Below are 24,455 nucleotides of genomic sequence, written 5' to 3'. Positions count from 1 at the left end.
CTCCATCACCAACACTCAGTAGCAGTAGCGTGCACTTGCTACAAGATGCACTGCCGGAAGACCCTTAGATAGCTAAACCCACAACTACTTCCATCTAGAAGGACAAGGACAGCAGATGCATGGGAAAACTTCCTGCAGTTCCCCTCCAAGCCATTCACTATCTTGACTTGTAAATAATCCTTCAGCGTCACTTGACTTGTAAATAATCCTTCAGCTGATCCGACTGCAGTCTCTCCAGTTTAAGGTCTGCCCTATACTCTCCAGTTTAAGGTCTGCCCTATGAAAATCCTGAAATTCCCTCCCTCACAACATTTGGGTGTATCTACAGCACATGGGCTGCTGCAGATCAAGAAGATAGCTCACCAGCAGCTACTCAAGGGCAATTAGTGATGTACAATAACTGCTGGGCCAGCTAGTGATACCACAGTTCATCAATGAATAATTATTAAAAACGTAGCTACTAAATAATCCAATGGGGAACTAAGGAGAAGCTGCTTTACTCAGTGTGGTTAGAATGTGGAACCTGCTAGTACAGGGAGTGGTCGAAACAAACAGCATCAATGCTTTCACCAGGAAACTGGAGCTATACTGTCACGATCAACTCAGGAAAGCATGCAGATACTCAAGTCCCACTATCCTATGGTTGTCACAAAAATTGAAGATTTAACTGATTTATTCATAGTTCCTTTATCTCCTGTCTGATAGTCGCAAGTTAACAGAAAGCACATGCCTGTACTGAACATGCACTTATTAGAATTCTAATCACAGAGATATACCACCATTAAGTATCACTCCATAACTCTACCTCACTTCTTCAACCCTTAAACGCACACATACAAGCAGTCAGATAGACAAAGAAACTTGGTTGCTTTGGGTGGAGAATCAAAAAACTGTCCTGACTTTTAGTTAATGGTTAGAGGCAACAATTTACAGCAAATGATGGGACGACATTGCTTGCAACCTCCCAGCCTTTGGTTACTTCACTGCACAGGGATGGAGACAGTGAGGGAGACTTCCCCTGCTGTAGTTTGTGGAGTCCTATTGCTGTGTTGTTCACACATACTCTACCTGCCCAGGAGCCAGCACAGAGTTGTTGTCACGCTGACAAATCCTGGCCTCCTGACTGAAAAGCCATTCAGCAATCTGAGTTTGGGTGAAGCTCACTCTGTGCAAGTGCCCCTGCACCAGGCCCCACTTCGCCAACCTCAGGCCCTGGGGCTGGGGTGAATTGGACACCTTCCCTGCTGCATGAATAAAGCAGCAGTGTAACCCACTGGTCAATAAAATCATGGCTGATCCGACTGCAGTCTCTCCAGTTTAAGGTCTGCCCTATACTTGATGAGGTGTCTCTTTGACCTCCTGATCTTGGAGCTTCATATTCTTTCCAACTTCTTTACTGCAGACCAGCACAAACAGCACTCTAACTGTTCAGGCTTTCAGTCACTGGTTAGAGGCAACAGCTAACAGCAACTGGTGGGAGAGAGTGAGGACAGGGAGACCCTTTCCTGTAGTGGTCTGGACTCCCACAGTAGACTCCCTTATTAATCCATGTGCCTTACAACAGACTTGTGGGCAAAGTTAGCAATACTGGTTGATGCGTTGGGTAAGAGACAGAATGATTAATGGGCATTTTTCATGCTGCACAATGGTTTGTAATATAAATCTCCAGGGTTTGGTACTGGGACTACTAATTTAACCGATCCCTATTAACAATCTAAACTTTGGTGAACAGGAAATAATTAAACGAACAACAAATAATTAAATTCCAAGATGGCAGCAGAGTAGCAGCACTGCATTTGAGCTCCTGGCTCAGGCCTCATCTGCTTCTGTCTACTTGTTGCTTTTTCCTTTTGCTCTCTTTAAAAGTGTTCTCAGTCCCTGTGACAGGGTGACAGCAGGCCTGGCCTCCTGAGCGTATGCAGCAGCACTAACAAGAGCAGGCTCCTTGGGGACAGCGAGCCCTTACAGAGCTCGTGATGGCAGTGAGAGAGAAACCAGTGGCAAGAGATAGTACCAGAGTGTGGGGAGTTGGACGTTGGTGGGCCCATCAGCATAGGACCTGAGGCAGTGGTGGTGACAATAAGGTGGCCTCTGTGGTCAGCACTGGAATTGGGATGTTGAGCTTCAGCTCCAGTGATTCAGCAGGCCTGATTCACTACTCCTGGCAGATTGACGGGAGCAGCGGTTGCATGCTGGCAGCATGATAGGCTAGATGTGGTGGAGTTGTGGTGACGATGGTAGCCCCAGAGTGCAACTCCTGGAATGGACTATGATGTGGTGGTGTTTGTGGGCCCACAGCCCTTCGCGCATAAAGATCATCTAATGGATGTGATATATTTGGATTTTCAGAACGCTTTTGAGAGGGTCCCATACAGAACTGCAGTAAATAAAATGTCACAGATTGGGCTGGGGGTCATACACTGGCATCGATTGAGAATTAGTTCACAGATAGAAAGCAGAGTAGAAGTAAAAGGGTAATTCTCAGGATGACAGGCTAAAATCAGTGGACTGCTGGGGCCACAGCTGTTCACAATCTATATAACTGATCTGGATGTCAGGACCAAATGTAGTATTTCCACATTTGCTGTAAATGGCTAAGGAGGTGAAGGGTATGTTGGTCTTCATTGCAAAGGGATTTGAGTACAGTGGCACAGTGGTAATGTCACTGGATGAGTAATCCAGAAACCCAGGCTAATGTTTGGTAGACATAAGTTCAAATCCCACCTTGGCAGATGGTGAAATCTGAACTCACAACAATAAAATCTGGGATTTTAAAAAATAGCTGGTCTAATGGTGACCACGTAACTAGTAAAGACCTATCTGGGTGATTAATGTCCTTTAGGGAAGGGCAATCTACCAGAAGAATCAATCAAACTTGAAATGTTAAATTTGCTTTTTTCTGTCCCCAGATACTGCCAGAGCTGCTGAGTTTCTTGTGGTTATTATGTAAAAGAAATGCTGCTATTGTACACAGCTCTGGTGTGACTGAACCTGGAGTACCGTGCATAGTTTGGTTTCCTTAACTAAAGGATGGTATGCTTATCAATAAGGAAGTGTGGGAGTGTTCACCAGATTGATCCTGGGGCAACAAACTATTTTCTGGTGAGAGGGTGAGGAAGCTGAGCCCACATTCTCTAAAGTTCCAACACGAGACCTGATTGCTGAAACCAGCAAACTTTTCTTTCTTTTTGTGACTCTTGGCAATCAACCCATTCTTCTCCTCCATTATATTTACAGTTTCCACTGCTATTGTCGAGAAGAAAAACATCTAAATGCCACACAGGTGTGTGAGTAGTGCTGTTGTTACCATTTTAAACACTGGTTGGAGAGAGGAGAGGGTGATTGCAGGAATAGGAGTCGGTGATCAGCACCCAGAGGAAGTCTAAAAGTTCCTCAAGGGATCTTATGAGGATAGTCGGTTCCTAAGAGAAAGGTTCAGAAAACAAAGACCACTTCTTTTATTGACTTGTGGGTGATGGACAGTGCTGGCTGGTCAGCATTCAATGCCTGTCCCTAGTTGCCCTTGAGAAGGTGGGGATGAGCTGCCTTCTTGAACTTCTACAGTCTGTGTGCTGCAGTCTGTCCCATAACACCAGTGAGTTTATCCAGTAATTATCTCAGCTGCACTGGTAGGTATAGCAATAGTGGGGGGACAAGTACAATTGAACAGCACACACATCTCAGGTGGTATAGGGGGGGAATTAGCGAGTGCTTTTCTCTCAACCAATAAACACCGAGGAGTGAATTGCTGGATCTGCACTTGCGACACGTAAAGAGCATGGTACCATAAGGACTCAGCTGTGATGCTTTTTATAGCTAAACAGCATGCTCATGGCCATGGTCATTCTCTAGTTTATACATAAAGATGTATAAAGATACATAAAGATTTGGGACGGCATGGTGGCTCAGTGGTTAGCACTGAAGCCTTACAGTGCCAGGGACCTGGGTTCAATTCCAGCCTCGGGTGACTGTCTGTGTGGAGTTTGCACATTCTCCCTGTGTGTGCGTGGGTTACTTCCCACAGTCCAAAGATGTGCAGGCTAGGTGGATCAGCCATGCTAAATTGCCAGTGGCGTTCAGGGGGAGCGGTCTGAGTGGGACGCTTCAAGGGGCAGTATGGACTTGTTGGGCTGAAGGGCCTGTTTCCACACTGTAGGGAATCTAATCTACAAAAAGATGGCCTGATGGGACAGGGAGCTGAGAGAACATTCACCAGCCCCACGAGAAGAAACCACAAGTAAAGTTGTGAAATATGACCGTGCAGATATTAATTATAGCAAGTTATCTAATGATCACTTGTGGAACAGACTCTCAGTATTCAGAAAATGCCCTTCCCCTACCTACCTATGGATTGGGCAAATGGACATTGCATGACCACTATTCCCTGTCTCTCCATTCACACAAGAACAAATATCATGTCAACAAACAAACAGCTTTCCACACCAATGCCTAATAGGTAGTAAAAGCAATGCCAGAGTTAACACACTAACTACAATAAGGCCTTGAATTTAAATTACACCTTTGACATTACCAAATACCACAAACTGCTTCACGGGAACATCAAATAAAATATGACACCAAGCCACATGAGGTGCTATTAGGGCAGACGGCCAATGGCTGGTCAAAGATTTTAAGAGATTACATTTTAAGGAGCATCTCAAAGAAGAGAGGGATGGCTGTGGAGAGGGTTCGAGAGAGAATTCCAGGGCTTGGAGCCTTGGGAACTGAAGGCCTAGCTGCGATTAAAATCAAGAAAACGTAAGAGGGCAGAATTGGAGACGCAGTTATCTTGGAGGGTTGCGGACTGGTTAGATTTCAGGGACAAGGCCAGGGAGGTGTTTGATAACAATCACGAGAATTTCAAAACTGAAACTTTTCCTTGGATAAGCATATGGATGATGATGGGATAGTGTAGGGGGAGGGGCTTAGATTAGTTCACAGGTCGGCTCAACATTGAGGGCCGAAGGGCCTGTTCCGTGCTGTATTGTTCTATGTTCTAAGCATTGTTGGACAAGGAACCAATGTAGTTCAGTAAGCACTGGGGTGATAGGGACAGGAGTGGATGAGAGTTTGGCTCAGCAGAATTTTGAATAACCTCACATTTCTATAGGGTGGAAGAAGGGAGATCAGCCTGGAAACAATTGGTTTAGTCAAATAGAGAGATAACAAAGTTACCCCAAGGGGTGCGGTATCAGTATCAAAGAAGTGGGGACTATGGAGGCAGACATAGGTGGCCTCAGTGATGGAGCATTTAGGTATCAGGTATCCGAAAAAGCAGTCCTACTAATGAAGACTTTACTTGATCTTTTTGCAAGAACAGTTTTTTGAATCATGATGGGACAAATTCTCAATTAAGTCATTGACGAAGGCAGAGCAGTGGATGTGGTGTATATGGATTTTAGCAAAGCATTTGTTAAGGTTCGCCATGGTAGGCTCATTCAGAAAGTAAGGAGACGTGGGATTCAGGGAAATTTGGCAGTCTGGATACAGAATTGGCTGTCCAATTGAAGACAGAGGGTGGTAGTAGATGGAAAGTATTCAGCCTGCAGATCGGTGACCAGTGGTGTTCCGCAGGGATCTGTTCTGGGACCTCTGCTCTTTGCCATCTTTATAACTGACTTGGATGAGGAAGTGGAAGGGTGGGTTAGTAAGTTTACTGATGACACGAAGGTTGGTGGAGTTGTGAATAGTGTGGAGGGTTGTTGTAGGTTGTAGCGGGATGTTGACAGCATGCAGAGCTGGGCAAAGAAGTGGCAGATGGAATTCAACCCAGAAAGTTTTGAAGTGATTCATTCTGGAAGGTTGAATTTGAATGCAAAATTCAAGGTTAATGACAGGAATCTCGGCAGTGTGGAGGAACAGAGGGATCTTGGGGTCCACATCAATAGATCCCTCAAAGATGCTATCGAGTTGATAGCGTTGTTAAGAAGAGGTATGGTGTGTTGGCTTTCATTGGCAGAGGAATTGAGTTTAAGAGCCGTGAAAACTCTGGTTAGACCACACTTAGAATACTGTGTTCAGTTCTGGTCACCTCATTATAGAAAGGATGTGGAAGCTTTAGAGAGGGTGCAGAGGAGATTTACCAGGATGCTGCCTGGACTGGATGGCAGGTCTTAAGAGGAAAGGTTGAGGGAGCTAGGATTTTTCTCACTGGAGTGAAGAAGGATGAGAGGTGACTTGATAGAGGTGTACAAGATGATGAGAGGCACAGACAGAATAGACAGTCTTTTTCCCAGGACGGAAATGACTATTACGAGGGGGCACAATTTTAAGGCAATTGAAGGAAGGTGTAGGGAAGATGTCAGGGTAGGTTCTTTAAACAGAGTGTAGTGGACGCGTGGAATGCACGGTTAGTGGTGCCAGTACAGTCAGACACATTAGGAACATTTAAGCGAATCTTGTATAGGCACATGGAGGATAGTAAAATGAAGGGTATACAGGGTAGTTTGATCTTAGAGTAGGATGATAGATTGGCACAACATCATGGGCCGAAGGGACAAGCACCCAGGAATACAACTCCAGGTCATATCCTGTCAAACTCATCATCAGTGGAAGAACTACTTTTTAATTCATTAATGGAATGGATTTCAGGCCAGCACTTATTGTCCATCCTAATTACTCAGCGGGCAGTTAAGAGCAAACCATGATTCTGAGAGTCCAGAGTCAGACATAGGCAAGACCACATAACGATAGCTGATTTCTTTCCGAAAACAATATTGGTCCATAAGATAGAGGTGCCCAAATTTCAGCCTATGAACAGTCTGACAGCATCTTCGAAGGAAAAAAACAGAGTTAATGTTTTGGGTCCAGTGAACCCTTCCTCAGAACCCCAGACGCTGCCAGACCTGCTGAGATTTATCAGCAACTTTGTTTTTGTTTCTGTTTCTGTTTACAGCACCCACAGTTCTTTCATTTTTTTAGCTTATGAAGCCTGTTCTGCAAATTGCTAGGGTGATATAGTGATGGGAACAATCCGAGCTGGGAGTGAATTAGCAGTATCACATAAGTACCAAAGTACCATGACTAACATTCCAAAATGTTATAGAGTACCTGAGGCTCACACTGAATTGTTGAGCAATCATTTGACTGCTATCAGTTAGTCTTGTTGAGTTCAAAATGGCTGCCTGTGTTTCCTGCAGTGACCACACTTAAAAAGATATATTTCATTTTCTGTAACATGCTAAGGGATGTCCTGATGCTGTGAATGGAGTTAAATAAATCTCTTTTGTCCCCAGGGACTCATGAGGACTTTAACCATTAGTCTTGTGGGCCTACATATAACAATTGAAAAGACACATTTTCCTAATTTTCATATTTCTCAAATTTGGTGTTCCGATTTACAATTTATCATCTATAAAGTGACAGTACAAAGCAGCCCCTTCCAAACCCTTCATACCCGGCAAAATCAAACACAAAAATCAGTGAGTAATAAACATAACAGCAAGCAAAGTTGACAGACCACAGATTGGACATCCTGGATTAAGTCAAAATTTTCCTCTAGTGTATCAGTATGCAATACACTAATTCCGATTAGCAGCACTGCTATAAAACTTTTACAGAGCTCCTTTATTGTCTTTTGCAGGGTGATTGAAGAAAGTTTATAGTTGGAATTAGTTTGTCTCAAAAAATAAATAATGAACCAAGATAGGCTCCTCATACTTTGAGCATTTTAAAGACAAACTGAGGTTACACTTAATGTAAACTGACAGTACTGTATTGGCCTCAATATTTTCTGGCTTGCAACAAATAAAATCTTGGCAACAAAAATGCCATCAAATTCTGGACTGAAAGTTCAAAGATTACATAGGAAGCAGGTAATTGGGAGTGAAGCCTTATGCTTAATCGCTGACATTGCTGCCATATCATTGCTTTAGGGCTATCTCCATATGTCTCTCAGCACCTCTAGTATGCTGGTCCTTATACTATCGACAACAGGCAGATAAAGGCATGGTTCTGTTTTCACTAAAAACACCGAAAAAATGTTTGATTTCAAACAGTTTAAAAACAGCCAAAATGAACCGTAGAAACAAACCTCTTTGGAATTCAAAGCAGTCAACTACCAAGAAGCAACTGTGAAAGCTGACCAAGCTAGCCACCACTTGAATAAAGAGGAGGCATCCCAAATGAATCAACGGTCAGCCAGCAGGAGTGGCTAGACAAACCACAGCACTTTTCAATTGTTGTATCTGTTCATTGCAATTTCTTGCCATCCGCTTAAACCTTCCTAAAGCTTTTGTCTGTGAGAACTGGGGTAAGTTAATGGTTTTAGAACTGAGCTGCTCCCTGAAGCTCCTCTCAAATTCTTGTAGATTTCATAAACCAAAAAGATCGTCAGTTGACGTTTTTCACAAGTGCATCTGGCTTTAAGTTAACATTTTGGTGGGTAACTCAGGATTGGAATCTCGCTGTGAAAAGCTTGGCTTATTCAGGATCACCATGTGATATCCAACAGCTGCTCTTCTCCAGGAAATCCCAGCAGTCTCACTGTAAACACAGCTTGCAAAAAATGCTCTTCATTGGGAGTGGGTGGTGCAATGGGTCATCTCTTGGGCCTGATTGTGATGGTAGTTCAGACAGTTTGACTGAATGCCTGTCAAGGTTCTAGAATGGGGTAGGAAAGCCTGGTTCTGAGCAGGAGAAAGGCAGCATGCAGTGTGAAGGCAGGTCCTCTTATTTCAGGAATCTGTACTTGAGGACAACCCAGATAGCTGGGTCAGTCAGACCACCCTCCACTTTCTAAACTGTAGGTCACACAATCAATTCATTGTAAAATTAATCTCTAGTCCTTGGACACCCACTGAGCTCAAATCAATCAGCAGCCTCTCTTTACAAATAGTGGTCATTAGCACAAGGACAAGGAATTTGTTCCTTTATTTGTTATACCTGGTTGATTAAACTGTGGTGTGCATGATTCAATCAAAAGCGAAGATTTCTCTGGTGTGCTGAATCCTCAACAAGGCAGCATAATGTTAAAATCAGAACCAGGCCATTCAGGAGTGAAGATAGGAAGCAGCTTTTTCACACACTGGGAGGAGGCAGTTTGGAATGATCACCCTGCGCAAGCTGTGGATAAAGCAGCTAGTTGAAATGTTCAAGACTGAGGCTGATGATTTTTTGCTGGGCGAGAGTATTACTGGATATAGATTAAAAACGTGTATTCAGAGCGGAGGCAGAGACCAACCTGAAATTAGCTGAAAGTCAGAACATAATCTAAGAGCTTGATGGACTTCTCCTGCTCCAGCATTCCAACTGGCAGAACTTTCATCCCCACGTCCAAAGTATAAAAGATGAAGAAGCCTCCCTTTTCTCTGGTTAAAATGAAAAGCTAGAAAGTTTAATTTTTATCACTAGTAAATTGTGCTTATAACGTTTGGCTTTTTAGCTGCTACAAAAAATGTGCATCACAGACGTGTTTTAATGCTATCCTCAGCCAGTAATGTGCAAATGGATTCTTTGGTAGCAGAAAAATCAAAATTGGCAGCATACAAAACATATATTCGTGCACAATTGGTACAAACAATTCCTACTTAAGCTTCTCTCCTTGAGCTCACACTCACTGTTGTGCTAAGGTAAAACAAATGTGAAGGAGGAATTCGACAGCAGTTATAATGAGAAACTTCAATTTATCTTTTTTTTATATTTGTTGATGGGAAGTGGGTGTCATTGGCTAAACTAAGAGTTACACCCATCCCCAACTGGCGCACTTAAAGAATCAACCCCATTGCTCTAGAGTCACCCCTGGTAAGGATGGCAGTTTTTCCCTCCCTAAAGGACATTAAAGAACTGTTATAATCATCAACAACAGCTTCATGATCACTATTAGCCAAGCTTGCTATTCCAGGTTTTATCGCGTTCTAAATTTGACCACCTACCAGTGTGGGATTCAAATCCACATCCTCAGAATATTAGTCGAGGTTTCTGCGTTACCAGTATGTTACCACTGCTACCCTTCCTGGAAAGCAGAAGACTAAGAGGAGGCTTAATAAAGGTTTGGAAAATCATGAGGGATTTTGGATAGAGTAGATAGGGAGTAAATATTTCTATTGGTGAAAGGATCAAGAACCGAAGGGTGCAGACTTACGGTGACTGGCAAAAGAACTAAGACTAATATGAAATAAAAACCTTTCTTTACAGTCAGTGTTTAGGATCTGAACCATGCAGCCTGTGAGGGTAGCTGACACACATCAAATCATGGATTTCAAAAGAAAGCTGATAATTATCTTCAGAAAAACATTTACAAGACCACAGGGAAAAGAGCAGGGTTAGGTGAGTTGTTTGCAGAGAGGTGACAGAAATATAGGCTCAGTGGCTTCCTTCTGTAACCATGACACTATTTGGAATCAAGGCAAAGTCATTTCAGTCTGAAAACCAAAAGAACTGTGGATGCCGGAAATCTAAAACAGACAGAGCAATTGCTGGTAAATCTCAGCAGATCTGGCAGCATCTGAGGACAGAAATCAGAGTTTACATTTCAGGTCCAGTAACCCTTCTTCAGAACACCACCTTCAATTCAGACTGGGCTGAAACTTGCTTTAAAAGGTATGAATCATGCAAACTAAGGTTCAACTTGGTAACAGCAATGGAGAATTAATCATCAGAACAGGTCAACCTACCACATAGTGGGAGACATTCAATCAGTGAAGGAAAGTCAGAATGAGAAGTGACCAGAGATATTAGCAAGGCAACGGTGTAGTGGTATTATCACTAGACTGTTAATCCAGAGACTCAGATAATGTTCTGGGGTCCTGGGTGTGAATCCCACCAAAGCAGATGGTACAATTTCATGTCAATAAAAATTTGGAATTACGGATATAGTGGTGACCAAACCGCTGTTGATTGTCAGGGAAAATTCTTCTGGTTCACTAGTGTTCTTTAGGGAAGGAAGCTGCCATCCTTACTTGGTCTGGTCTATAAGTGACTGCAAACCCACAGCAAGGTAGCCCCTGGGCAATTAGGAGTGGACAATAAATACTGGCCTGGCTAGTGACACCCACATCCCATAAGGATGAATAAAAAAAAGTCAACATAATATTCTGTATAGCATGGTTCCCTTTATCTTAACTTCTGGGGCTCTGTGAATATTGCCACAAGTCATTCTTCATTCACTAGCTGTAAGGGTGCAAAGTCACCTTTAAAAATTATGCTGTCAATGGCAAATGCAGAAGGAAATCAAAGGAAAGGTTGACAGATCAAATCTGACATTGTATGACTGATAGAGTCAGCAACTATGCCTGACAGCAGCGTGGATTCTTTCACCAGCTCACCTAGGAAGAGAGACCCTTCCCTCCTAGTCTGTTTCAGCCCAGTTTTTGGCTTGGCAAATGGGGCAGCTGCAATTTGCAGACAACCACTTTTCAGGCCAAATGTCTCAAGTTTCAGAGCAGAATCACTCACATAGCAGGGCACTTTGGAGCAAATTTGCACTCAAACCAAATCCACTTACCTTTAATTAAAAATATTCCAATATAAAACTCACATATTGATGTGTCAAATAGCTGTGAATGGCACTGCTGATTGTGGTGCTGCACAAGTGAAGAGCTGCTGCTCAGACCACACAGGCTGCTTTGTGCACCCTTAGAACATAAAATTAGAGTTGAATTTTGTGGTTAGGACTTGATTATTTTGGCACAAACATACAGTAGTTGCTGCCATCTACCTTGGAACTAAAACTGGAGCCCTGGAGACATGAGGCCGCTCAGACTCCCAGTAAACACACACAACATTCAGCATCAACTTACAGGACTGGCCTCTGAAACTGTTTCAACTGGGCAATGTTCAAACACAAGTCAAGAGAGGGTGCTACCAACCCCCAGTGAACCTACTGTGAACCCACTAGTCTTCCATCAAAGCAAGGACAGAAAAAGGGGTATGGAACTTAAGTTCAGACACAGCAAGACAAATCTGTTCCACATGAAATTCCCACATCAAGTGTCATGACCTGTTGTTAAACAAGTAAAAAGGGAGAGGTTTTGTGTCTTTTTCTCCTGGAAGTGCTGATTCTTAGTGGGGTACAGCTGCATTGGCCCTGCATTCTGCTTAATCACAGAAATTTACAGAAGATGAGGTGGCCATACAACTTATCTCGTCCATGCTGATCAAAACACAAGCTCCCTAACTGTATCACATTTCACAGCTCTTGGTCTGCAGCCTAGTCAGTAACAACACCAAGTGCATATTCAAGCATTTCTCAAATGTAACAAGGGCCCTGGCTCAATCACCTATTCAGGCAGTGAGCTCCAGGATCCCAGCAAGGAATTCTCAATTCACCTCTAATCCTTCAAACAATTACAGCATATTTATGCCTCTTGATTTCTAATCTTTATTCTCTGCTCCTATAGCTATATCCTGACATCTTAATTTTCTCCACCTTAGTTAAATCTTCTCTCAGCTTCCTCTGTTCCAAAGAAAACAACCTTAGTCTAATCTTTCTTTCTGATTCATTCAGGAGATGTGCATGTTGTTGGCTGAGGAAGCATTCATTGCTTGTTCCTAGCTGTTCTTGAGAAGGTGGTGATGAGCTGCCTCATTGAACCGTTGCAGTCCATGTGCTGTAGGTGGACCCACAATTCCAGGATTGTGACCCAGTGACAGTGAAGAAAGGACAACGTATTTCCAAGTCAGGATGGTGAGTGGCTTGGAGCTGCACTCATCCAGGCAAGTGGGGAGCATTCCGTCACATTCCTAACTTGTGGCTTGTAGGTGGTGATGTTACTATGGTGGTGGTGGTTTGGTTGCACAGAGAATTATGAAGAAAGTTAAAGTTGGAGGAAGCGCTCAGCAGAGGTTAGAGTTTCCAGAACTAAGTAACAGAGCAAAGAGTATGGAAGGGTCAGGAATCTAACTTCAAACACAGGTGAGGGACAACAATGAGAAGTCAATGCAGGACTGAGGGCATTGAATTTAAACATAAGCAGTCGATGAAACAAGGAAAATGGCCTTGTAGCACAGATTGAAATTGGCAGGTACAATGTTCGGGGTATTACTGAGATTTGGCTGCAAGGGGATCAGTTCTGGGAACTAAATATCCAAAGATATCTGTCCATTCAAAAGAACAGGCAGATATGCAGAGGAGGTGGATTGCCTTGTTAGTGAGAAAAGAGATTAAATTGATAGTGAGAAGTCATTTAGGATTGAAAGGTATAGAACCTGTGTGGGTAGAGTTGTGGAACCTCAAAGAAAGAAAGACCCTGACAGGAATTATGTACAGGCTTCCTCGCAGTAGGCAGGATGTGGGGAAGAAAATAAATCAGGAGATTGAAAAGGCATGTTAAAAAAGGCAAGATTACAATAATCATGGGAGGCTAACAAAATCAGGTCAGTTGCGGATGTTGAGAAAAGGAATTTGTGGAATGTCTTGTGGTAGACCCCATTAGGAAACAGGTAATTCTGGGTGAGTGATAATGGGGACTGCAGATGCTGGAGAATCCAAGATAATAAAATGTGAGGCTGGATGAACACAGCAGGCCAAGCAGCATCTCAGGAGCACAAAAGCTGACGTTTCGGGCCTAGACTCTTCAGAGAGGGGGATGGGGAGAGGGTTCTGGAATAAATAGGGAGAGAGGGGGAGGCAGACCAAAGATGGAGAGTGAAGAAGATAGGTGGAGAGGAGAGTATAGGTGGGGAGGCAGGGAGGGGATAGGTCAGTCCAGGGAAGACGGACAGGTCAAGGAGGTGGGATGAGGTTAGTAGGTAGGAAATGGAGGTGACAAGAGAGTTGCAGTGGGAGAGAGATTGCCTGAGGTTGGTCCTGGGGGAGGGCTGGGGGGGGGGGGGGGGGAGGAGGGGAGAAGGGTAACTTCTTCAGGTTAGTCATCCCTGGAAGAGGCTTTGCAGTGAGGTTAAAATTGTATCAGTGATAATGGGAACTGCAGATGCTGGAGAATCCAAGATCAGGGATGCCTGACCTGAAGAAGTTACCCTTCTCCCTCAGGACCAACCTCAGGGAATCTTCTCTCCCACTGCAACTCTCTTGTATACTCTCCTCTCCACCTATCTTCGTTTTTCTCCATCTTCGGTCTGCCTCCCCCTCTCTCCATATTTATTCCAGAACCCTCTCCCCATCCCCCTTTCTGATGAAGGGTCTAGGCCCGAAACGTCAGCTTTTGTGGTCCTGAGATGCTGCTTGGCCTGCTGTGTTCATCCAGCTCCACACTTTATTATCTTAGGTAATTCTGGGTATTGTGATGTGTAATGAGGTGACTTGACTAGGGAGCTTAAAGTGAAGGAACACCTAGGAGGTTGTTACCATAAAATGTAGAATTCATCCAGCAGTTTGAAGTGTTCCTTACTTTTCATACATTTCAGGGATAGATTTCATCTGAGGCTGTACATTTATCTATTTTCTAAAATGCTGACTCTACAAATATTTCCTCTCTATGTTTATTCTGCTCTATATTTCTTGATCCTCCCTCCCAATTAACAACACACCTGCACCATCCCACTAAGGACCATGCCCACATCTCCCACCTCCACATCAAATTTCCCTTCTTGGTCTCTACTATACCCTACTCTCTTAGATATCTTCTTCCACTTAAAGTATTTATATGTTCCTTAATTTTACTCACCAATATTTTTTCATATTCTCTCTTTGCTTTCCTAATTTCCTATATAATTTTACTCCTGCGCACACTCTCCTCCTTCAGGTTGTCAGTAATGTTGCATTCTGAGTCTGTCACAGACTTTCCCATTCCACGTGATTCTCAATGTTCAAAGGGCTTGGCATTTGGATGATCTGTTTTCCTTTGTTTGTATTTGTTCTGAATTCTCACTATCTCTACTTGCAAAGTCTCCCACTGCTTGGACACCGATTTACCTTCATGCTGTCGTTTCCATGCCATTTCTGCTAACCCACATCTTAGCTTCATAAAACCAACCTTTGTCTGATAAGAGTTTCTACTCTTGGTGTAATCTCTCTTTTTTTCCCTCAACTTAGTGAGATTTAGATGAATTATGATCACCAACATCAAACCGAAATCCCGACTGATACTCTTGTCTACCTGCCCAGATCCCTATCCAAAGGGAGATAGTGCCAGTCTGCCACTGTCACTACACATGTAATCAACAGGGTCCCAGGTTAATGATCTGGAGACACTGGCTAGTAGATGTGGTGTACATGGATTTAAGTAAGGTGTTTGATAAGGTTCCCCACGGTAGGCTCATTCAGAAGGTAAGAAGGCATGGGATAGGGGGAAATGTGGCAGATTGGATGCAGAATTGCCTGACCCTTAGAAGACAAAGGGTAGTAGTGGTCAGAAAATATTCAACATGGTGCTCAGTTAGGAGTGATGTACCACAAGATTCAGTTCTGGGTCCTTTTCTACTTGTGATTTTTGGAAATGATTTGGATGAATGAATGGAAGGGTGAATTAGTAAGTTCACGGATGATACGAAGGTGGGTCAAGTTGTGAACAGTGCAGAGGGCTGTTCTAGGTTACAAAGGGACATTGATAGGGATGCAGAGCTGGGCTGAGAACTGGCAGATGGAGTTTAACTCTGAAAAGTGTGAGGTGATTCATTCTGGAAGGACAAACTTGAAAGCAGAATACAGGGTTAACGGAAAGATTCTTGGCAGTGTGGAGGAGCAGTGGTATCTTGGGGTTCATGTTCACAGTTCCCTGAAAGCTGACACCCAGGTGGATAGAGTTGTTAAGAAGGCGTATGGTGTGTTAGCTTTCATTAACAGAGGGGTTGAGTTCAAGAACCATGAAGTTATGCTCCAGCTATACAAAAGCCCGGTTTGGCCAAATCTGGAGTATTGAGTCCAGTTCTGGTCGCCTCATTACAAGAAAGATGTGGAAGCGTTGGAAAAGGCGCAGAGGAGATTTACCAGCATGTTGCCTGGAATGGAGGGAAGGTCTTACGAGGAAAGGTTGAGAGCACTAGGGCTTTTCTCTTTAGAACAACAAAGGATGAGAGGTAACTTGACAGAGGTGTACAACATGATCTGAGGAACAGATAGAGTGGACAGCCAGAGACGACTTCTTAAGGGTGGAGGTAGCTATTACGAGGGGGCATAGTTTTAAAGTGAGTGGAGGTAGATATAGGGGAGATGTCAGAGGTAGGTTCTTTACTCAGAGTGTGGTTGGGGCATGGAATTCATTGCCGGAGAGGGTGGTGGAGTCAACCTCATTAGGGGCATTTAAGTGGCTATTAGACAGGCATATGGATGATCATATAAGGTAGGGGTGGAGGTTAGGTAGACCTTAAGTTCAGGGTAAAAGTTCAGCACAATGTCATGGGCCAAAGGGCCTGTACTGTGCTGTATTGTTCTATGTTCTATGTATTGCAGGGATTATCTTATAAGGAGAGGTTGATAGGCTGGGCGTGTACTCACTGGAATTTCAAATACTGAGAAGCAACCATATTGAAACATAAGATTCTTAGGGGACATGACAGGATAGATGCAGAGAGGTTGTTTCCCCTTGTAGGACAGTCTAGGACCAGAGGGTATCATCTGAAAACAAGAGATGGTACATTTAGAAGGAATTTATTTTCATCGAAAGGAGTGCACCTGTGGAATTCTCTGCCGCAGAGGGCTGTCGAAACTTCGTCGTTAAATATATTCAAGATTGAGCCAGTCAGGAAATCAAGAGTTACGGGGAAAAGGCAGGAAACTGCAGGTGACAATTACCGGATTAGCCATGATCACATTGATGGTAGAGCAGATTCAATGGCCTGCATGACTTACTTCTGCTCCCCCACCTTACGGTCGACCAGTTATCTGTCTTAGCATTCAGGGGTAGGTAAGGGAAGTAAGCAGATCAGTCACCATCTTATTAAATAGACCAGGAGGCAGAATGTCCAATTCCTGCTTCTAACTCATACGTTTGCATATCGTTACACAATATCAAACTCCTTTGTTGTTTATTTTCTAGCCTTTGTTTTCTATCAAATTCACTGAATATTTTCTGCCTTCCATTTCCAGCTTTGGTTTTCTCCCTTCTGAACTTCCAGCCAGGTTCCCATCCCCTGCCAAGCCGGTTTAAGCCCTCTTGAAAAAGCAACAGCAATCCATTCCCTTGACAACACTGCTCCTGGCTCCTTTGAAGTCTAAGGCATCTGGATTGTTCAGATCGCATCTCTCCAGAACCAATCCCACAGCTTCAGCGATCTGACATTCTTCCTCATATACCTTCTCTCCAGCCACAGATTTACCTGCACTGTCATATTTCTGTCAAAGCGATAGTAATCTTGACATAACTATTTTTGAGGTCATTTCATTCCTAGATTCTTACAACGATCATAATGTGGAAGTTGGAAGGACGGGTGACGACTTGGCCCTGGGCTCACTGAGAAAGCACTGGGATCCTGGAATGAGAGCTCAGTAAGGCTCAGGTACACAACGTTGTTGCCTGTCCCTTACATACGTTGTGACTGTATTACATACAAAAGACCAGGTTGCTGAAATTATACCACTGGGTGATAAAACAACAGTGAGACTTTAAATATTTAGAATACCACCATGAAGTCACGGTGAGTAACAGACTGCACTACACAATCTACTGTCTGTTATTGCTTCTTCCTAATTTCGTACATGTTTACCACCACAGTTTATCGTTTGAGTCTTAGTTATTTATTGCAACCTATTAGAATGCTTCCTGATGAGGAGGAGTAGGTAGTGGGAAGTGGTTACCCTGTAACATATTACTTGCAACAGCCTGCAAACACCCTGACATCAGCATGTTCCTGTTACATCTTGGTGTTGGTGTGCTCCCACCATACCACCATGGCACAGTCCCGTTACAGCCCAACCACGGTGTGTACCCGTTACAGCCCAATGTCAGTGTCTCTCTCTGTTATGATAAATACCTTGAACACCCCACGTGCTCTAGCCCAAGCTTTGATCAAAACAAGTAACCTGCTGCATAATAACAGTGCACTAAATTTTATCCATTGATGTTTAATTCCAATGGGGGTGCACCAGTTTAATATCAGTCAATACTTTCATTGACTTAATGTTTAAATGACAAAAGCTAACAATTACTGAAGGAAGCAGAGTGTAAGGGAGTTGGTTCAGGCATAGTGTGAATGATAGCATTTAATTAGAGAAAAACACAATTGGCTGGCTAAATGTTATGGGCTGTTGCACAATCTTAGGATCGGATGATTGTACAAATTGCTTGACTTTCGTTCCTGTGGTTGGTCATTTTTTTTTGCAATGCACTTCCACCCAAGTTGCTAATCTGGATTTATTTTGATGTCTTGAACTCTCACATCACTGGGGAACGATATTATCAACAATGACCGGGGATTTGAGTTCGTTTTGTTTCTGAAGGCTTTTTCTCACATTCCTAGCAGTTTACTATGACACACACTTTAAAGGAGACCCTTAAGAAAAAGAAAACACCAGATGTAACCTGGTGCAACCACTCAAATAAAGGCATCTCATCAATTTACTGCACTCAGTCTTGTTGCCAGACCACACACAGACAATATTCATCTCGGACAAGAGGGTAGTGGAAGAGATGTTTACCAATAAGTGGGACCACAATGATGTACAGCTTACAGTCCAACAGTCTGACCAAGCTGGGGAGATGATCAATAAATCCATTCGTGTCTGGCACTAGAAAGACAGGTGTTATCTCAATCTCGATCTGTCTCTTGAATGTCTGGTCTTCTAATACTGCCTGAGAAGGAAAATAAAAATAAATGTTACATCAAAATAAACGTCCTTCCAAAACCAACTATCATGCAAGATAATGTGACGAATCCATAAAGGGTAACACTTAACAAGGGTTAGCGTTCTGTAGAGTTGGAGTAAGACTTCTTTGCTCCTGTACTCAAATGCTCTTCCAATAAAGGGTAGCATATTGTTTGCTTTTTGAATTGCTCACTACACCTGCATGCTTAGCTTTCAGTGATTTATGCACAAGACCCCTAGGTCTCTTTGGACATCAGCAGTTTCCAATCTCACCAGGTAAGAAACACTCTGCATCTCTGGCTCTCCTACCAGATTGGATAACACATTACCATGTTAGACGGTAAAGGAAAAATTATGTGCACCGAATGACTTTTCACAAGGCAGAGGCAACTTATTCTCTAAAATAAAACAGAAAAACTGTGGTCGCTGGAGATGTGAAACAAAACCAGAAATTGTTGGCATAACTCAACAGATCCAACAGCATCTGTGGAGAGAAAACAGACTTAATGTTGAGTCTGACACCTTCATCAAAACTGCTTCCTTGTTCCCTAAACTCTATTATGCCTGAACTGGAGGACCATACAATTATGGTCGGAAAAACACAATAATTGGGTAGTAACTCAAGATCAGAAAAGGAAAAGTGAACAGTAGGTACGGATTTAAGAAGTGACCCAAAGTGAGAGTCAGCACCTTCAGGAACTGTACCCCAGTGAGAGACAGCACCTTCAGGATCTGTATCCCAGTGAGAGTAAGCCCCTTGAAGAACTGTATCCCAGTGAGAGTCAGCCCCTTCAGGAACTGCATCCCAGTGAGGGTCAGCACCTTCAGGAACTGTATCCCAGTGAGGGTCAGCACCTTCAGGAACTGTATCCCAGTGAGGGACAGCACCTTCAGGAACTGTATCCCAGTGAGGGACAGCACCTTCAGGAACTGTATCCCAGTGAGGGACAGCACCTTCAGGAACTGTATCCCAGTGAGGGTCAGCACCTTCACGAACTGTATCCCAGTGAGGGTCAGCACCTTCAGGAACTGTATCCCAGTGAGAGACAGCTCCTTCAGGAACTGTATCCCAGTGAGGGTCAGCACCTTCAGGGACTGTATCCCAGTGAGAGTCAGCCCCTTCAGGGACAGTATCCCAGAGAGAGTCAGCACCTTCAGGAACTGTATCCCAGTGAGAGACAGCCCCTTCAGGGACTGTATCCCAGAGAGAGTCAGCATCTTCAGGAACTGTATCCCAGTGAGAGTCGGCATCTTCGGGAACTGTATCCCAGTGAGAGTCAGCATCTTCCGGAACTGTATCCCAGAGAGAGTCAGCACCTTCAGGAACTGTATCCCAGTGAGAGTCGGCATCTTCGGGAACTGTATCCCAGTGAGAGTCAGCACCTTCAGGAACTGTATCACAGTGAGAGTCAGGACCATCAGGAACCGTATCACAGTTGCGAGTCAGGACCATCAGGAACCGTATCACAGTGAGAGTCAGCACACTCAGAAAAAGAGGACATTAAGTTATTTATTTAATAACAAGCTAACCTTTGGCTGGCAGCCTGATAAGGCATGGGTTCTGCTGAAGTGTCTTAAGAAGAAGCCATCTGTGACACGAGAATACTGTCTCTAAGTACAATCATTGTCTTCAGCTTTAAGTCACGATTGTAACCTTGTGACTGCCTGCAGCTATTAATGTCAGATTAGCGTTATTCCTCTAATCTAATTTTTGTCATCGTTTTGTGGTAGGAGACTAGGAATGGAAGTTTCTGTCAATTCATTTCACTGCTGCTTGGCACTAAGAATCCTGGTCATACTTCAGCAGACATAGCGGACTCTTCAAAAGGGAAGTGTCCTTTGAAATGCTGCTTAGTTCTCAATGTTACACTGTTTGAAATTCTTGGACAGCATATGTCCTTTATATCACACTCTACTGTATCCATTCACTTTGTGGTCTCCTTTGGCCCACTGCTGTTTGCAGTTTCAATGTTTTGAAATGTTGTTCAAGTTTGCTCGTTCTAATGCGTTCAAAATAATAAAGTATCTAATTCCATTGTCAATAATTCATTGGAGATGCTGCACAAGAGCATTTTTAAAGGTGCTGCCCATTCTGAAAATACCATGGTGCAACACTTTAGTTGGACAGGGGTCACTATAATTAGCAACAGCAGGATTTGGCCATTCAACTTACCTGGCCAGTTTTGCTATTTTGTCAGCCAAGACAGCCCTAGCTTTTCAGTCTGTTGTCGTTCTTCGATTAGTGGGTAGCATTTTCATCTGAGATAGCAGTATGTGGGACATGCCCCATTTCAGAGACTTGAACCCAAAATCTGAGCTGGCATTCCCGTTACTGAGGGAGTGCTACACTGTCACAGGCAATTTCTTCCAGATGAGGCCTTAAGAAATTCTCATATGCCCTGTCAGCTACAAGATGCCAAGGTAATATTTAAACAAATAATAATATCCTGGTCAATCCACTCCACTCTAAGTTGCTGTATTGGGCATCTGATCTCACTGTGGCTGTCAGACCTTGCTGTTCACAAACAGATTTTCACAATTCCCTACATTCCAACACAGTGAATACACCAACTGTAAATCATCTTGGAACATCCTGAGGTAATGAGTGGACTGCTTTTCATCCTACCTCACTACCAATGCTGAACTTCCCTCAAAATACTATTTCTCATCCAACTGCGAATTTTGACGGATTAATCTCTGGTGTGAGTGAGTCTGCAAGACTCAATTCTCACTAACCTTTAGTGAGAAGGTTGTATTTGACGGACTCAGATTTTAAGATGACAATTTTAATCTCTGGTGTGAGTGAGACCGCAAGACTCAATTCTCACAAACCTTTAGTGAGAAGGTTGTATTTGACGGACTCAGATTTTAAGATTAAAAACCTATAAATTCACACCAAAATTCACCAGCAATAGTCATTTTGATTTCAGTGCTTATTCTTCAAATGAATAACCATAACTGCTTATAAGTTTCACATTTTACAAAATGACAGCAGTGGATGGTCAGAATCTTTCTCTCTCCACAAATGTGCCAGCATTTGTTTACATTTTATTTTTCAATTATTTGCAGCATTTTGGTCTTTTAAGTTATTTCATGTTTGCACAACTAAGCTTCAAGCGGTTGAGAGTAACTGCTTTAAAATATTATTACAAGGATATGTTACTCCTTATCTTTGCAGCCACTCCAACCTCACAACCAAACAGCCCCCTCAAAATATAGCTCTTGGATTTGTTTTTAGTCATCTGACCTAAAATTGTGGCTTGAATCAAATTTAATTTGATAATGTTCTGTGAAACAATTTAGGCCATTTCACAATATGAGGGGCATTGTTCTAGTTACTCTAGATGAGAGTACTGGTATTAACTTCACAGAATGGTTTGGACATTGCAGGAGCTGTATCCCAGCGAGAGTCAGCCCCTTCAGGAACTAGCGAGTTTTGAGAAGATTTGTAGCTCAGGTTGAGGTTCTGGATGTGAGTTTGCTTGCTGAGCTGGAAGGTTAGTTTTCAGACGTTTGGTCACCAGTCAAGGTAACATCATCAGTGAGCCTCCGACGAAACGCTGGTGTTATGTCCTGCTTTCTATTTATCTGTTTAGGTTACCTAAACAGATAAATAGAAAGCGGGACATAACACCAGCGCTTCATCGGAGGCTCACTGATGATGTTATCTAGAATGGTGACGAAGCGTCTGAAAACTAACCTTCCAGCTCAGCAAGCAAACTCACATCCTTCAGGAACTGTATCCCAGTGAGAGTCAGCCCCTTCAGGAACTGTATCCCAGTGAGAGTCAGCACCATCAGGATCTGTATCCCAGCGAGAGTCAGCCCCTTCAGGAACTGTATCCCAGTGAGAGTCAGCCCCTTCAGGATCTGTACCCCAGCGAGAGTCAGCACCATCAGGATCTGTATCCCTGTGACAGTCAGCACCTTCAGGACCTGTATCCCAGTGAGAGTCAGCACCTTCAGGATCTGTATTCCAGTGAGAGTCAGCACCATCAGGATCTGTATCCCAGCGAGAGTCAGCCCCTTCAGGAACTGTATCCCAGTGAGAGTCAGCACCATCAGGATCTGTATCCCAGCGAGAGTCAGCCCCTTCAGGAACTGTATCCCAGTGAGAGTCAGCCCCTTCAGGATCTGTACCCCAGCGAGAGTCAGCACCATCAGGATCTGTATCCCTGTGACAGTCAGCACCTTCAGGACCTGTATCCCAGTGAGAGTCAGCACCTTCAGGATCTGTATTCCAGTGAGAGTCAGCACCATCAGGATCTGTATCCCAGCGAGAGTCAGCCCCTTCAGGAACTGTATCCCAGTGAGAGTCAGCACCTTCAGGATCTGTATTCCAGTGAGAGTCAGCACCTTCAGGATCTGTATTCCAGTGAGGGTCTACCCCTTCAGGACCTGTATCCTAGTGAGAGTCAGCCCCTTCGGGAGCTTTATCTCAGTGGGAGTATGACCTTCTGTGGATGAGGGATTCAATTTGAAAGGAAAACATTAGCCTTTCGTGGAGAATGTGAACCTTAATGCAGACTGTGAAGTTGAAGAAAGACATTGCATTTTAACTAAACACATTGTGAAGGAGAGATAGCTAGGAAGTGCTTGAGGCTCATGTCCAGTTTATGTCAGGCTGTGCATTTTAATGCAAGTGACACCTGTCATGATTTCGGGTAAACCATCAGTTCTCATCTCAGCCACTAGATGGAGTGCTGTGTTGAAGTAAGGGGTTCCCTTTTTGGGAAGCATGGTTATTTTTGGGGTGGGGGGGTAGGGAGGAGAAAGGGAGATGGATTCATACATCTGGCTAGCATCACTCAATTCACACTTCCTGCCAAATAGTCATGGAAACAGTCACTGATGAGAACTGGAAAAATGTGTAACCCAGGCCTGCCACAGCTGGAGTAGGGGGGAGGACGAGGAAAAGATGTGATCAATGGGGAAAATGTTAGAAACTACATGTGGAGATTTTCATCAATCCAGAATGGAGTTCTATTTTAAATGTACTGATTACAAGTGAACAACAGAACCCTCAGTCTGAACTGTAGCTGAATTTGCAGCAAGCCAACACAATCTACGTGTGCATCCTCAAACCAGCTGTAGGATCCTGCACACATGGTTAGAGTTAGGAATTATTCATCACCAGTTAAATGCTCTTCGCTCAGGCAGCACTGTGCCCTGGCATTATGCCAGAACACTGCTTTTTGTCACATTTCCTGATCTAGGCTCTGCCAGGTGAAGGGAGGAAAAGGCCCACGAGTAAAAATGGCTAAATGGGTAAAAAGGAATAATTCCCACTGCCCTCCTGATACTGTCCACTCTGACACTGCCAGCGCTAGAGACTAAAAATCTCTGTTACTCAGTCAGTGGTGAGTGGGCACCAGTTTAGCTATGGTTGCATGGAATACCTGAACAGGCTCATACGGCCCTATAGTCTACTACCCACTCTTTCCAATGTTGACCCGCCTTCTCCACTGGAAAGCATCTAAGCATTCAACTTGTACAGAAAAATAACTTTATAGCAGCAACTACACAAATAATACTCTAGAAGCTCCTTGGCTACTCATTCCGTATAGTTTATTGGGACCACACAGTGGTCCCACCAGAAATCCTCTCCACTATCTACGGCCTATGTCATCAATTGCAACTTGTGCAGCACAAAGGTACATGGGGACTGAGAATTCCAGTTTACCACAGATGATTTCAACTGCTTCAGGCACTAACATTAGCTAGTCTCCCTGTGTTAGGGAGGAACAAAACAATCCCCCCTTCAAATCACTTTCCAGAATGTTTTTTAGTGAAAGTGTATTTGTTTAGACCGGGGT

The 24,455-nt window shown here is 43.6% G+C and overlaps 1 protein-coding gene across 2 annotated transcripts in view; it reads right to left on the bottom strand.

Annotated features, from left to right (window-relative positions):
- smg6 (SMG6 nonsense mediated mRNA decay factor) overlaps nucleotides 1-24,455 on the bottom strand; it is a 389,388-nt gene that overhangs the window by 32,505 nt on the left and 332,428 nt on the right. For both annotated transcript variants that reach the window (XM_059655460.1, XM_059655461.1), the window contains exon 16: nucleotides 18,473-18,626. In XM_059655460.1, coding sequence (XP_059511443.1) covers nucleotides 18,473-18,626 — 154 coding nt within the window. The remainder of the gene's footprint in view (nucleotides 1-18,472; nucleotides 18,627-24,455) is intronic.

Source organism: Stegostoma tigrinum, chromosome 27, assembly GCF_030684315.1.
Source record: "Stegostoma tigrinum isolate sSteTig4 chromosome 27, sSteTig4.hap1, whole genome shotgun sequence".
Classification (NCBI taxonomy): domain Eukaryota; kingdom Metazoa; phylum Chordata; class Chondrichthyes; order Orectolobiformes; family Stegostomatidae; genus Stegostoma; species Stegostoma tigrinum.
The sequence above is the reverse complement of the archived record's forward strand: the minus strand, read 5'-3'. Positions and strand labels throughout refer to the sequence as shown.